This window comes from Callospermophilus lateralis, chromosome 1 (genome assembly GCF_048772815.1).
Source record: "Callospermophilus lateralis isolate mCalLat2 chromosome 1, mCalLat2.hap1, whole genome shotgun sequence".
NCBI classification, from domain to species: Eukaryota; Metazoa; Chordata; class Mammalia; order Rodentia; family Sciuridae; genus Callospermophilus; species Callospermophilus lateralis.
The window spans coordinates 205548106-205563655 of NC_135305.1; the positions used below are offsets into that span (position 1 = coordinate 205548106).

Here is a 15550-nt window from a genome sequence, read left to right on the forward strand (position 1 = left end):
TGACAAGGGTTCCCCTCAAATATTTCAAGCACACTGAGTGATTGCTGATTTATAAAATCTTCGTTTCTACTCTTTAAGTATAGTTAAAGAAAATTCTTTCTCTGAAACATTTGAGGTCATTTATAACTAAATTGGTATGTAAAATAAAACATTGTGACCAAAATAGAAACACAGTAGCTAAGAATTAAATCTGGCCCTAAACAAAAAGTGAAATAGGAATTTTTATGGTTCTCATAAAAATATAAAAATTTTAACTTTTGACTACGTCCTAACAGTTTTTAGTGCTACTTATCCATCCACTTCAGAATAACTAATAAATATTTGAGTGAATACTTTTTTTTATAAAGACTGGTTGTTGAGTAAATACCTTTTATACCCCATTACAAAATTTGAAAGAATTACTTGAGTAGAGATTTTTCAAATCAAAAATTGCTTATCCTCTATAGTAATTATAGAAAACCTCATTAAGGACCTCACAAACTCTGATACTGAATAACTTGGCTTTCTGCAAAATGTATCCCCATTACTGTCCAAATAAAATTGGCTTTACTGAAAGTATTTAACAAGGACAATGACATTCCATTTTTGCATGTTTAACATGGAGCTATCATTTCTAAAAGTTGTCTAATGCTAGTTCCAACTTCCCTGTTGAGACTTTTGGGGTTCAGTGATAAAGCCATATAATTAATGGAAGAGATGCTTTTCCACGTTATCACTCTAGCAGTGCACAATACCCCTATCTCATTAACATGACTACCATGGAGAAGAGAGAAATGAAGAGCTTTTTTGGTACTGCTTTGGGTTCCTGACTTACCAAGAAACAATTTATGAGCTGGGGTTGTGGTTCAGTGGTAGAACGGTCACCTAGCATATGAGAGGCCCTGGGTTCGATCCTCAGCGCCACATAAAAATAAATAAATAAAGGTACTGGTTCAAACATAACTAAAAAGTAAATGTTTTTTTAAAAAAAAAAATTTATATTCCCACCCTGGTTTTAGAGCAGTATTTTTTTTTTTAAAGTGTATTGATAAGGGCATATTTTTTAAAGTGTATTGGTAACCAGGTAACCAATTTGTTCTTTGCCAGGCTTGTTTGTAATTGGCCCTGTCCATCTTATCAAAAGGTGCTGCATCATCAGTAAACACAGACAGACCATCAGGAGTTCTCCTTTCAGTTCAGTCCATGAGAGCCTGGGGTACATGAGGAAGATGGGAGATGAAGCATATGTGAAAGAAAAAAAATGTTTAAAAAATTTTTTTTAGTCAAATACTATATTACATGTTCCCTGAGTTTTCACCTGATCTTTTTTACTGTTATGTCACCTGAACATTGGAGTCTCGTGGGTTATTTTTATTTTCCTCCTGTGGCTGAGGCCCTAAATGAGGTTCGGGAAGAATATTTCTCAAGAAGGTACAGCTAGGAATGATGTATGAACACCAGTGCTACACTAAAGGATCAAGTAGCAAATAAGAGGTAGAGGTTGATAAATGGCTGAAATGACTTGGAGAACAGGAAGAAAATTCATTTTTTATATTCTCACTTTTGCTTTAAATTCTTAGGGTATCCTTCTGTGGTTCTGAAATGTTTGAAGAAAACCTTTCAGGTTTTTTAAATGACTTTTAATTCCACTTGTCTCCACATTTCACTTCTTCTGTTAGTCTCTTCATTGTTTCACTCATATTGGCTTCCCAGTTCTTTCACAATCTTATGACTACTTCTTTTCCTCTTCTACAGCTTGTTGAAGCTGGAATGATGCTTGACCCAGAGCACTTTAACTATATTGTTAAGCTTTTATATCAAGTTCAGGCTTCCAAACAAGAAATAACTGCAGTTCTGGAAATCAAATCCAGGTGAGAAAAATCATAATTAAAGCTAATACATCTATTTTGGTGGAGACCTATAAAGGATGTAGGCAAAGCACTTCTGACTGTTCATGTGCCTTGATATCTGGATTGTTGCCCATCATAAGCCTTTCTTCCATGTCTTGACCAGTCCTATCTGTCAGTCTGCTTCTGCTCAGCCTTGCCAAATCTTTCTCAGATCCTCATCTTGTTTTATCATTTAATTTTGCTTCATATAGCTCATATAGATTTTCTTAATTTTTTTATTCCTTGTCATATTTAATAAAATGGCTTAATGCCTCTTTATTTTCTTTTTCTATTCAGTTTGAGTTTCCAAAAGGCCTTGTTCTAAAAAAAAACAAATTTCTGATACTTATGAGTAGTACCATGTACCTGATTTGAGAAAAAGGAAAGCTGTGACTTTTCATACTCTTTTCAAATAAAGTATAACATACATAGAAAACATACAAATTACAAGTATTTAAATGAACCATAACTTCAAAGATGAATTTAGCTTTGATATAAGAGCAAATGGCATCAGCCCCTGCGGTTATTCAGAATTCTCAGAAATTGCCAATAGATTCCATGGCTATTTCTGTCTCCATTCTCCTCTAATGCAGAGATTCCCAGATTTTCTGGGTTCACAGCATCTCATGGCCAAAAGAAATGCATTAGTGGTGCCATTTATTAAATAGTTAGGCCCAAAGAAGTTAACAGCATTTGTGCAAAGTCTGACAAAATGTCACTTGAAAATGTCAAAGAGCGTGTGGTACCCCTATGAGTTTTCTGTAGTGCCATCTGTGCCTTGGCGCAATTAGAGAAGTACAGCTCAAAGTAATACTACTTCTCTTCAAGGACCAGTATTGAAGTTAATTTGAGTTCTTTGAATTCTTTAGCTACTGATAGTTGTTACAATTTTCACAGAAACAAATAGTATTAAACACTATTTTGGTTAAATAGATTTTTAGGGATTTTCATGAGGAAAATTACTGTTCGTTTAGCATATACTTCTGGCATACAATTATTTATAAACTGGGTACCTTGATATAGTAACATTAAGGATGTTCTTTCTAAAAACTTTATCCATTTTGGGGCAGCAGTTACTATGGTAAAGAGATCAGGTGGCTAGCAAATTTTAGTCTACCACTAGATTAGCTGCTGGTGTAGGGAAAATGTACACACCAGGGCTCAAGAGTGGCACTATCCTTGTGCCCTGGGCAGCTGCAGAACTCTTTACAAGTAATTGAGAGTAGGATCTGTTGGTATAGGAAGACTCCAGAACAAACCAGCTTTTAACTTTCAAAATAATACAATCATGCAGTTACTCTTACAGTTTCTTTTACATCCTTTTCTTGTTTTCCCACTTTGAAGAGTTATTAACATTGGTAAACTGGGGAGTTCTGAGAAAGCAGAGAAATAATTGTATGCAGTTAAGGGATGTGGAATGTGGTTAGGCCTATGGCCCCAACACAAAGGGAAAAATTATATATTATATATTATACTTGAATTTCCTAATTCTTTTTGAAATGCTTTCTTTCCTGGCTTGGGAAATGACTTTTAATGGAAATTCATTCTTTGTATTTTAATTACAGTTCATTTTAAAGGGTTTCACAGCCTATATGGCTGTCACAAAGAATTTTGGCATTTATATTCAGATTATTAGAATGTAAGTTTGCCTATAATCTAGGAAATTATTATATATATTCAGTGATTTATTTTAAAACACTTAAAGTTAATATTGATTCGATAGATTTATATCTGCCATTTTACAGTTTTGTTTGTTCTTTCTCTTTCCTTCCTATAGGAATCACCTGAGCAATCTTCAGAATTTTATTATTACCTATACTGTTTTTTAAGTCTTTTTATGTAGGTTTTTATTAGTGATTCTAGTGCCCTTACCTTTTGACCCAGTGATCCCAAATCTAGAAACGAACCCTGAAAATTTCAGTATAAAAATAAATACACCAAAGATTATTCATTGCAGCTTTACTTACAATTTCATGATAGTGGGGACATGAGTTAAATAATCTAGATATCCGCACAGTGGAGTATTCTTGGAACTGAATCGGTAATACCCAGGGAATACTGTTGGTGAAAATGTTCTAAATTTGACAGTTATTGGCAGGATGTATATAAAAACATGGCTACATTTCCTCTAAGAAATTCCTTTTCAGTGTAAGGACATAAAGGATGGAAAACAACATGCCATACAAACATTAGTTTTAAAGAGTAAGAGTCACTATATTATCAGACCTTAGAGCAAAGAAAACCACTAGGGACAAAAGGAACACTACATAATTTTAAAATGGCCAGTACACCAAGAAAACATTGATGTGTGCACATACAGGACTCCTAACAGTTTCAAAGTACATGAGGTGAGGTGAGGTGAGGTGATAGAAATGGAGAAATAGGGCTGGGGATGTTGCTCAAGCGGTAGCGCGCTCGCCTGGCATGCGTGCGGCCCAGGTTCAATCCTCAGCACCACGTACAAACAAAGATGTTGTGTCTGCCGAAAACTAAAAAATAAATATTAAAAATTCTCTCTCTCTCTCTCTCTCTCTCTCTCTCTTTAAAAAAAAAAAAAAAAAAAAAGAAATGGAGAAATAGACAAAAGTACCCAACTATAATTATAGTTCATCAATACCTGAGAAAGGGATGTCAAAGTACTAAGAATCGGCAAGGGTCTAAAATAATACCAACAATCAATGATCTATTAGGCATTTATAGACCATTGTACTCCAAAGCAACAGAATGCATATTCTCTTTTTTTTTAAGTACCCTTGGAATATTCACCAAAGTGATTCATATCCTGAATAATAAATCTTAAATTTCTTAGGGTGTATGATCTGTACTTCCAGATTTTTTTTCACCATAATGAAATCAAGTTAGAAATCAAAATGGAAAAATTAACAGGAAAATCTCCCAACAGAAATAACATACTTCTATATAGTCCATAGGTGAAAAGGAAGTCTTAAAACTGAGCTAAATAAAAAATAAAGTATCACAGTTTGGGGGATACAGTTAAAGCAGCACTGAGAGGAAAATCTATAGCAGTAAATATTCTAAGCTCATGGGACGTACTCAAACTGTTTTTTTTTCTCAGCAAGAGAAACAATAAGAGAGGTAAATAGGGAGCCTACATCCTGGGAACAAATTTTTACCCCTCACACTTCAGATAGAGCCCTAATCTCCAGAGTATACAAAGAACTCAAAAAATCAAACAGTAAGAAAACAAATAACCCAATCAACAAATGGGCCAAGGATCTGAACAGACACTTCTCAGAGAAGGATACACAGTCAATCAACAAATACACGAAAAAATGCTCACCATCTCTAGCAATCAGAGAAATGCAAATTAAAACCACTCTAAGATACCATCTCACTCCAGTAAGATTGGTAGCCATTATGAAGTCAAACAACAAATGCTGGTGAGGATGTGGGGAAAAGGGTACACTTGTACATTGCTGGTGGGTCTGCAAATTGGTGTGACCAATTTTGGAAAGCAGTATGTAGATTCCTTGGAAAGCTGGGAATGGAACCACCATTCGACCCAGCTATTCCCCTTCTCGGACTATTCCCAAAAGACCTAAAAAGAGCATACTACAAGGATACAGCTACATCAGTGTTCATAGCAGCACAATTCACAATAGTTAGACTGTGGAACTAACCTAGATGCCCTTAAATAGATGAATGAATTTTAAAAATGTGGCATTTATACACAATGGAATATTACTTAGCACTAAAAAAATAACAAAATCATGGCATTTGCAGGGAAATGGATGGTATTAGAGCAGATTATGCTAAGTGAAGTTAGCCAGTCCCTAAAAAAACAAATGCAGAATGTCGTCTTTGCTATAAGGGGGGGCGACTCAAAACAGAGCAGGAAGGAAGAGCATGAGAATATTACCATTAAATGGGGACGAGAGGTGGGAGGGAATGGGAGGGAGAAGGGGAATTGCTCAGAAGATGGAAGGAGATCCTCATTGTTATACAAAATTACATATAAGAGGATGTGAGGGGGAAGGGAAAAAAAAGAGAAATGAGTTACAGTAGATGAGGTAGAGAGAGATGATGGGAGGGGAGGGGGAATAGGAAAGGGCAGCAGAATACAACAGACACTAGTATGGCAGTATGTATAAATGTGACTAACCAATGTGATCCTGTAATCTGTACATGTGGGAAAAATAAGAATTCATACCCCATTTGAATCAAATGTATGATATATGATATATCAAGATCATTGTAATGTTTTGAGCAACTAACAAAAAAATAAAAGCAAAATAAACTTAAAACATAAGCAAGGACAAAATCTGGAATTGAATCTGAAAGTGATAAAATCAATGAAACAAAGCTGTTTCTTTGAAGATTAAAGAAATTGGTAAACCTCTAACAAGACTAAAAATAGACATTATCAGCATCAGAAATCAGCCTTCCCTTTGTCAGTACAGATCCTGCAGCCATTAAAAGGATGGTATAGGATTGCTTTGAAAACTTCTACATAATAAACGGCAACGTAGATATGTGGAGCAATTTTTCAAAAACCACATGATATTGAAATGTACCCCATCTGAGCTAGATCATCAAGGTAGTTTTATAACTACTGAAGAAATTTATATTTTAAAAGCTGCTGGAGAAGATATCCAAAGAGCCAGAGAATTCTATCAGTTATTTAAAGAAGAATCAACATGAATTTATAACAAAAAAAATACCAGCATATTTTTGAAGCCAGTGTTACCCAGATAACACATCAAGAGTATGAAGGAGAGAGTGAAATGAATCTCTCTCATGAGCTTACATGCAAAAATTCTCAGAAAAAAAATAACATCAAATGCAGAAATACATAAGAATTATACAGTATGATCAAGTAGGTATTCTAACACTGCAAAGATAGTTTAATATATCAACAGCAGCATGAAAAAAGTCATGTTAATACAGAAAAGCATTTGACAAAATTCATCTGTGCTTGACCAAAAATATTAAGCAAAATTAGGAATAAAGGAATTTCTTGATAAAGGACATCTGAAGAGATCTGAAGCAGACATAACTTAGTTGAAAGATTGGATGCTTTTCTTCTAAGACTGGGAACAAGACAAGGATGCCTGCTCATACCACTCTTGCATAGTAAAGCACAAGTTGGAACAAAAGGCATACTGATTGGAAGTGAAGAAATAAAGCTTCATATTTGTAGTTGGCATTATAGTTTCTATATATATATGCCAAGAACTCTTCAAAAACAGTCCTGAGACTTAACAAGGACAGCAAGATTGCAAAATAAAGATCAACTCACAAAATCAGACATGTTACTATATAATAGCAATAAATTGGGGAAATAAAAACTTAAAATGGCATCATTTATTGATGGCTCCTAAAAATGAAATATCTGAAGGTAAGAATCTAATAGAACACATACTGGACTTCTATGCTGGAAATTAGAAAACGTTGATGAAAGAGACCAGAAGAGATTAAACAGACATACTATGCTTATGAAGTGTAAGACTGAACATAATAAAAATGTCATTTTTACAAAATTTGTTTAATGCAATTCCTTTTGGAATCATAGCAGAATTTTTCTAAAGTGTATATGCAAAGCTAAAAGAACTAGAGTAGCTGGAACAACTTTTGGAAGAGAATTCTGAAGTGAGTATTCACTCGACCCGAATAAAAGTTACTGTATGGCTACAATAATGAACACAGTGTGGTGTGAGTAGAATTAGTTTGAAATTTTTCTGTTTATAACTTTGAAGACCATTTTTACACATTTTGTGTGATTTGCCTGCCCTCCCTCCCTTTTTATTGGGTCATTCCTTAAAGAATTTAACGTAAATATTAGGCCCTTGTCTATAGCATACATCGCCATTTTTTTTCCTCCAGTTTGTCAGTTGTCTTTTGACTTTGGTGGTTTTTGCCATGCCATGCAGAAACTTCTATTTGTATACAACCAAATGTATCCTTTTTAAAAATTGCCCCAGTTTTAAGTCAAGATAATTTTTGTTGCTTCTGTATATCAAGTCATAATTTCCCTACCCCAGGGTTTTAGAGGAACTCAACCATGTTTTTTTCTATTGTGATGTCATTTTTAAAGTTAGATTTCTTATCTATTTAGAGTTTGTGTATTTCGAGATACCTTATTTTATCATTTCTAAATGGTCATTCAACTTTTCCAGTAATGTTTATTTTTTAAAAAAATTTTTATTTCCAGTAACTTGGGGTACCACTTTTATCATATGCTAAATTGAACATGTATTTGGGTCTGTTTTTATACTTTATTATATTCCACTGGACTGTTTCTCCATGCCCTAGTAATACACTACTTTAATTACAGAGGATTTAATAGTTTTAGTAGGAATAATTCTTTTATTATTTTACTTTTCCAGTGTTTTCCTGGCTCTTCCTATATTTATATTTTTCTATGTATTTATTTCCTACTTCCTGACTTATAGTAGCTTATTGGTATTTTTATCCTAATTGTATTAAATTTATGAATGAACTTGGGAAAACTAACATCTGTGCAATTATATCATATTCAAGAATAGGGATTGTTTTCAGAACGTTAGTCAGCTTTGCATTACTGTGACAAATACCTGAGAAAAATATTTTAAAGAAGGAAATATTAGTTTGGGCTCATGGTATCAGAGGTTTTCATTTGTGGTCTGCCAGCTCCATTGCTTTGCGTCTAAGGTGAGGCAGAACATTATAGTGGAAGGGAATGGTAAAGGGAAGATGCTCAGTTCATGACATCTGGGAAGAAGAGGGTGGGGGAGGGACTGGATAAAATATAAACCCTTCTAGTGACTGACTTCCTCCAACTCAGTCCATTAGTCTATTCAGCTATGAATGGACTGATCCACTGATGAAGTCAGAGCCCTGATGACCCAGTTACTTATTGAAAGCCCCACCTCTGAACACATGAGCCTTTGGGAAACATTCCAAATCCAAACCATAACATCCAAATTTTGTATCTTTCAGGAGTACTTTATAATTTTCCTCATGTATGTATTTTAATATTTTTTGGTGCTATAAGTGAAGTTTTCTGTAAATCCTTTTTTTTTTTTTTTTTTGGTGGAAAAGGTACTCATTTTTGTTTGCAAATTTTATATTCTGTTTTACTCTGAGGTTAGAGTTGGTTTTATTCTGGAATCTGAGATTTACCAGGTATACAATCGTATCATCTGCAAATAGAGATAATTTGACTTGTTAACCATTAAGCCTTTAAGTGATTCATTTGATTGCATTGGCTCATCCCTTTAGTACAGATTGAATAATAGTGGATAGAGTTGATATCCTTGCATTGTTTCTGATTTTGGTGGAAATGCCTCTAGAATTCTTATTAAATGTGACACTGGCTTCCGGACTAAGGTACATATATTTAATTTTTTTTTTTTTAAGTACCAGAGATTGAACCCAGCTGCACAGCCACTGAGCCACATCCCCAGCCCATTTTTATTTTTTTGAGACAGGGTCTTGATAAGTTGCTGAGGCTGGGTTTGAAATTGTAATTCTCCTGCCTCAGCCTCCAGAGCTGCTGAGATTGTAGGCATACGCCACCATGCCCTGCTATGTTTAATGATTTTGAAGAAGCATTCCTCAATTTCCTGCATTCTTAAGTGTTTTTGTCATAAATTGTCTAATCTTTTTAAAGGCTTTTTCAGTACTTATTGAGTTAATCATGATTTTTCTTTTAGTCTTTTACTATTGTATATGATACTTATGGATTTTCTAAGGTTGCATTTAGAAAATTCCCTTCTTAGTGTATTATTTTCTTAATGTGGGCTTGAAATCTCATCAACATTTTATTTCCTCTCTTATGATCTTTTTTTGTTTTGTTTTGGTATTGGTAATGAACCCAGGAACATTCTAACATTGAACTATATCACTAGCTGTTCTTATTTTACATTTTGAAATAGGGTCTTGCCAAATTCCTGAGTCTACTCTCAAAACTTGTTATCCTCTTGCCTCAGCCTCTCAAGTCACTAAGATTACAGGTGTATGCTTCCATGCTTGGCTATGATTGATACTGTTTTTTAGAATTGTTTGTTTTTCTGTCTGTTGAATTGGTTGACCTTTATTTATTTATTTTAATAAATAAAATATTTATTTATTATATTATACTGAGGATCAAACCCAGTGCCTCACACATGCTAGGCAAGCGCTCTACCACTGAGCCACAACCCCAGCCTTTATCTGTTGAATTTGGATATAAGTGTTATACTTGCTTCCTAACTGGGAAGTTGTTCCTTTTTAACACTCTGGAATAATTCATAGAGCATTAGGACTAATTATGAAAATAAACCCCAAAGTTGAGTATTCTACAGAACTCCTCTTTCTTCTTTTCAGTTGCCAAAGGTTGCTTATTTTTCTTTCCCAAAAACTATGCATTTCAAAAGTTGCTTTCTTTAAGATCACACAGAATTTTAGGTTCTTTCCCTGTGGTCTGTGTTCTCATCTACTCGGGTGCTTTTGTTTTGTTTTCATTTGCATGACTTAGTATGGATTTAGTCTTGGCCTTCATTTTTGGTGGAGGGGGTTGTATCAGTACAGGGAGCACTTTACCACTGAGCTACATCCTCAGCCCTTTGATTGTTGAGATAGGATCACACGAAGTTGCTTAGGGCCTCACTAAATTGCCTATGCTGGCCTCAAACTTGCAATCCTCCTGCCTCAGCCTCCCAAGTCCCTGGGATTACAGGCATGTGCCACTATGATGCTGGTATTTCTTAATCAATATCAAGACCTTCTAGTACATCTTTTCTCATTTCTTCCTCCAGGTTTTGTTTGCTTCCTTTGTTTTTCCTTTGATCTGTCTTTGCTTGCCACAGATCCTTATTGAGCAGTGAGGGCAAGGTAGGAGCAAAAGAGATCATGTGCTGGGAGTTGGTCTTTTTTTTTTTTTTCTTTTCTGTTTTTATTCAGTTATTTTGAATGTGGGCATTCTGGTAGGCTAAAAATACAGTTTCACACGAAATTTATTTTTTCCTTCGTATTGTTGCCTATGGTTTAAGGAGTTGTCCTTTTATTCAACTCTAAATATTTTTATGACAAACTTTATGCATTCATTTTTCTCATCTATCTTAGGCATAAACTATGAATAATTAGCAATAGTGACTTTTTGGGGGGTGAATGTAAGTATAATTAACCTTTTTCTATTAAAGGTTACAGAAGAGGCAATTTAAAAAGAACTGGAAGTATGATTTAGATTCAGCCTTGAATGAAATAGAGGTATGACATTTTTATATCTTCATTTATTTTACTTTTTTTTTTTTTTTTTCAGTACTGGGATTGAACCCAGGGCCTCGCACATGCTAGGCAAATACTGTACCACTGAGCTGCATCCCCACCCCTGTAACATTTATTTTTAAAATAAATTGCTGGGATCTCTGAAAATCAGTAACAACAAGAAATGTTGGAATAAACCCCACTTTAGGAAGTTTTAGAAATGTGGCTATTGGAGAAAATCTTCAAGGAAGAGAACTTTGATTTTGTTTACACAAGTTAATATTTTGAAATTGCAGACATTCTAATTTATTGAGTTGTGAACTATTCTAAAAATATTCAGTTGCAAAATTATGTTAAGGTAAAATAATAATCCAAGTTTAGTCTTTAATTTTTGTGGCTAAGCAGACTCATGCTGTCACAGATGGCTATAGTATACGAAATGACAAGAGCAATTTAGGATCATACTGAGCTCTCCAAGAGTGTGGAAAATAAAAAGTAGAGGACTTTCAGGATGATCTTATAGTTTTCTGTTCCTCTAATAATTATTAGTATACTCTTCATTAGTATCTTTACATCCATAAAGCAACTTTTTTGATTTGGAAAATTATTTCTTATTTTATAACAATAGTAGGAATATAGTAAATTTACTAAAACTTGATTTGTAACCCCTTTTGTAGAATTATATCCCAAAATGATATGTAGGCCCCAAGTTATAAATGGCTAAGTAATAGTAAAATGCAGTCTCCAAAAGTAATAAAATTGCATATTACTGTGGAGATGACTTACATCATGCTAGTCACCATATGCTTTATATAAAATTCATCTCTCCACTGCCCAGTTTAGGTTTGGGAATAATATTATTAAGTTCCTTAAGAACTAGGTGATTAAAACATGCATGGGGCTGGAGATGTGGCTCAAGCAGTAGCACGCTCGCCAGGCATGCGTGCGGCCTGGGTTCGATCCTCGGCACCACATACAAACAAAGATGTTGTGTCTGCCGAATACTAAAAAATAAAAAAATAAAATTCTCTCTCTCCCTCTCTCTCATTCTCTTTTTAAAAAAAAAAAAATATGTATGTTGCTATCTGGAAGGCATGGAGGCTTTTCAGTAGTCAGAAAAGTAAAGGTATGATCAGTTACATTAGAATCTCTGGGGGTGACATCTGGGCATTAGGTTTTGTTTTGTTTTTGTTTTTAATTTGTCCAGATGATATTGATGAGAATTGAAAGTGCCCCTGTAAAGCAAGCACTCAGTAGATAATTTGATAACTGATAGCATAAGACCCTTACTTTTTCTCCATTTCTAAAATGTATGTTTTGGACAGCTTGGAGAATGAGATAGGAAATCGTTAAGATGAAAAACTATGAAGGCTTTTCTCAAAGCTAAAACCATTTCAAGATTTAAACATACTCTAGGCTATGGTCTCCTCAGAATCTAACCCTCCCTCTAAATATCTGGTTTTTTGGAAAAATAATTCTTTGTTGCTATTTGAATTATATTTTCTCAAAAGTCATAAGAAAAAAATGGCTTGACTCTGGATGTATGTTTTTCAAGGAATAGAAATATCCCTTATATAGAAATATCCCTTGATGTGGATTTTGCTCCTATATGAGATTAGATTGATGATTTCTTCAATACCAGGGTGTGTCAAGTCTCCTCAGAGAATAGCCTTTCTCAAAAAAAGGAGTCTAAATGGCCATGCAGATTCGTATTGATTGTTAGATTTCAGTTCTCTTAAAGCCATGTCTCCCTTCAGATGCGTTCTCTGTCACACACCTGCTAGCTTTATCTGTTGTTCCCTTGTTAGTTCTCTCCCCCCTGAATGACTACATCTTTTCTGAGATGTTTTTATCAGGAAGGATCTCTCCCTGGGGACTCTGGCAGTATTAGGCTAACATTCTCCTTAGAGCTAGTCACCAGTCATCATGGCCATTGGATGGAATGCTCTGATTACTTAGGTCTGGATCATGAATCTACCCTAGATGAGAATAGTCAATACATTCAAATCATGGGGATTAAGACCTGCTTGAGGGGAGAGTAATTGAGATATTGTGCTCAAGGAAAGAAACATGTAGAGTAGGTAAAAACAAAAGAGATGAGTAAAATCTCGGAGATTTTCCCCTTTCATTTTCCATTTCCACAAACCTCATCAAGGTCATAATCTTTAGGAATGATTCATGGATTGCTCCTTTTCCCTACTCTCCACATACAGATATGTGCAGAGGCAGAGCTGGGCAGCTTGAGGAAGCCTTGGAGGTTACAAGGGGGTGGAGGTCAAACCTAAAATAAAGGTATATTTGTGCCATTCCTAGCAGGCAGGACCATCTACCTTGTTTCTCATCCCGGTGTGCTCTATTTCTTTCCTTTATTTTACTGACTTTGATAAATAAATAAATGTATGAATAATTGAACATGTGTCTGGGACCACATTATTTATTCCCTACATATTCCATGTAGCCTTCCTCCTCTAAGGAGCAAATTTTTTAAATATAAGAGCTAAAGAACTGAGAACTATCAGCTCAAGATCCCAGAGAAAACAAAACAGAGGTTTTGAAAAATGTGCTTAATGAGTTAATTTACAAAAGCCTGAAACAGTTTTAAAATACTCATTTGAAAAAGTGAAGTTTTGATAGTTCACTCGGGAAGTCATGTAACACTCCTGATCAAGTTTTTGGCAGAGGTTTTATTCACAGGGCTATTCATAACAGCAGAAAATTGTAAATAGCTTAAATTTAAGCCCAACATTGAAGAACAATTAAATAACATGTAAACCTGCTCAAAAGTATATTCTGTACCATTGAAAATAATGTTAACAATAAATTTGTGATATAGAAAACATCAATGTAAATGAAAAGAAAGATGGAACATGAACTTCGGGCATGTAGAAAGTAAATGTTCTTGCTGGAAGAAAAAGAAAAAAAGAAAACCTTATATTTTAAAAGATGGAAAGGATCATTCCAGAATGTGGTTTTTAAAAAGTTAACACAGTTTTATTGATGTGACATTCATTATTAAGTTTATAACATTTGCAGAGATTGTTTTAAATCTTTGTATAAAATCTAATGCCTACGTGTGCCTGGCCCATAATGTTTGCATAGTTTTCATTTTGTTCTTCTGTTTTGTTTTTAATAATTTTGATAGAATTGTAAAGAAAAAGGTGACTGGACCAAATTGGGAAATTTGTACATTAGCATAAAAATGGGCTGTGAAAAATTTTCAGATTTCCAGAAATTTTGTACTTGTATTGCTGAAACACTCACAAAAGACTGTAAAGAAGAAAGACCAGGTGTTCCTTTTTGTGAATTTGCTGAAACAGGTAAAATGTCTCTGTATTGTTCTGAACATTATGAGAAAGGTGCAGTGATATGAGGATAGAGCTTTTTTAATATTTTCCATGTTAAGGATAAATTAATGTTGCAGGTTTCATATAAATTTTTCTATCTGCTTGTTAAGTTATATTATAATGGTATAAAGGCAAGAACTGATGTTTTAGTATCAGATTTTTTTAAATTCTGCTTAGTTGTATCAGATGTTTTATATTCTTATTTTTCTTTAAAGTGGCTAAATTATTGCTAGAAAATCTCACTGGAGCACCTGAATTTTTGAAACACTGAAGTAGTTACCATCTTTACTATTGTAAGGCAACAAAAGTCATAACTGAATTTTGTTCATTTGCGTGTTTGTTTTTTTAGTGTGAACACTTTGCTACTACAGTTTTTATCTGGGGTTAGTAAACTTTGTAAAAGGCCAGAACATAAAGTTTTAGGCTTTTCACACACCATGTATGATATCATACAGTTCTTTTTACTTTTTAAAATAAAAACTATTGTTAGCGCACAAGCTTCAGTAGTATCAGTTTCATGTTAATTTGCCTTTTCCATCATTTTAAATAATTGTTTCATTTTCTTCCATATGCTTACCTTGTATTTCAGTTAGCAAAGATCCACAAAATAGTGAAGTAGATAAAACTTTGCTGGGAAGAATTGGAATCAGTGCTATGTACTTCTATCACAAGCTGTTGCAGTGGTCCAAGGTACTTCATTAAATGTTTGTTTTCATTCTGAATAGTATTAGTTTTAAAAATATGAATAGAATAAAGGTTAACCTTGAAATTAAGAATTCGCTAATAGTCATTACAGGCGACAGAATGGAACCCACCCTAATAAGTTAATTGTTTAATGATAACACTAAGTAAATGTGAAAAGGGGGTGACATGAGACTGAATACTATGTGGAATTTCATTTTATGTAAGACTTAAGAGGCTGTGCTAAATCATTTATATGAAGCAATCTTCTGTTATAATTTTTTTGGCCAACTCAGTGTCAGTAGCATTGTAATTCTGGAAGAGTTCAAGGTACCTTTGTTAACAAAAATTCCTTTAAAATTAACAAAATTCCTTTAAAAAACGCCTCTTAAAATGCTCTAGAACACTGTATACCCTATATCTTGGTGTCGTAACTTTTCAAGGCTTAGCTTACCATGTAAATGGACTAGT

The 15550-nt window shown here is 34.2% G+C and overlaps 1 protein-coding gene across 1 annotated transcript in view; it reads left to right on the top strand.

Moving 5' to 3' along the window:
* The window catches only part of Topaz1 (testis and ovary specific TOPAZ 1), a 68960-nt gene that overhangs the window by 28706 nt on the left and 24704 nt on the right, over positions 1–15550 (top strand). The window contains 4 exon segments of the mRNA XM_076869526.1: positions 1735–1850; positions 10991–11057; positions 14197–14371; positions 14988–15088. Of these exon segments, the coding sequence (XP_076725641.1) occupies positions 1735–1850; positions 10991–11057; positions 14197–14371; positions 14988–15088 (459 nt within the window).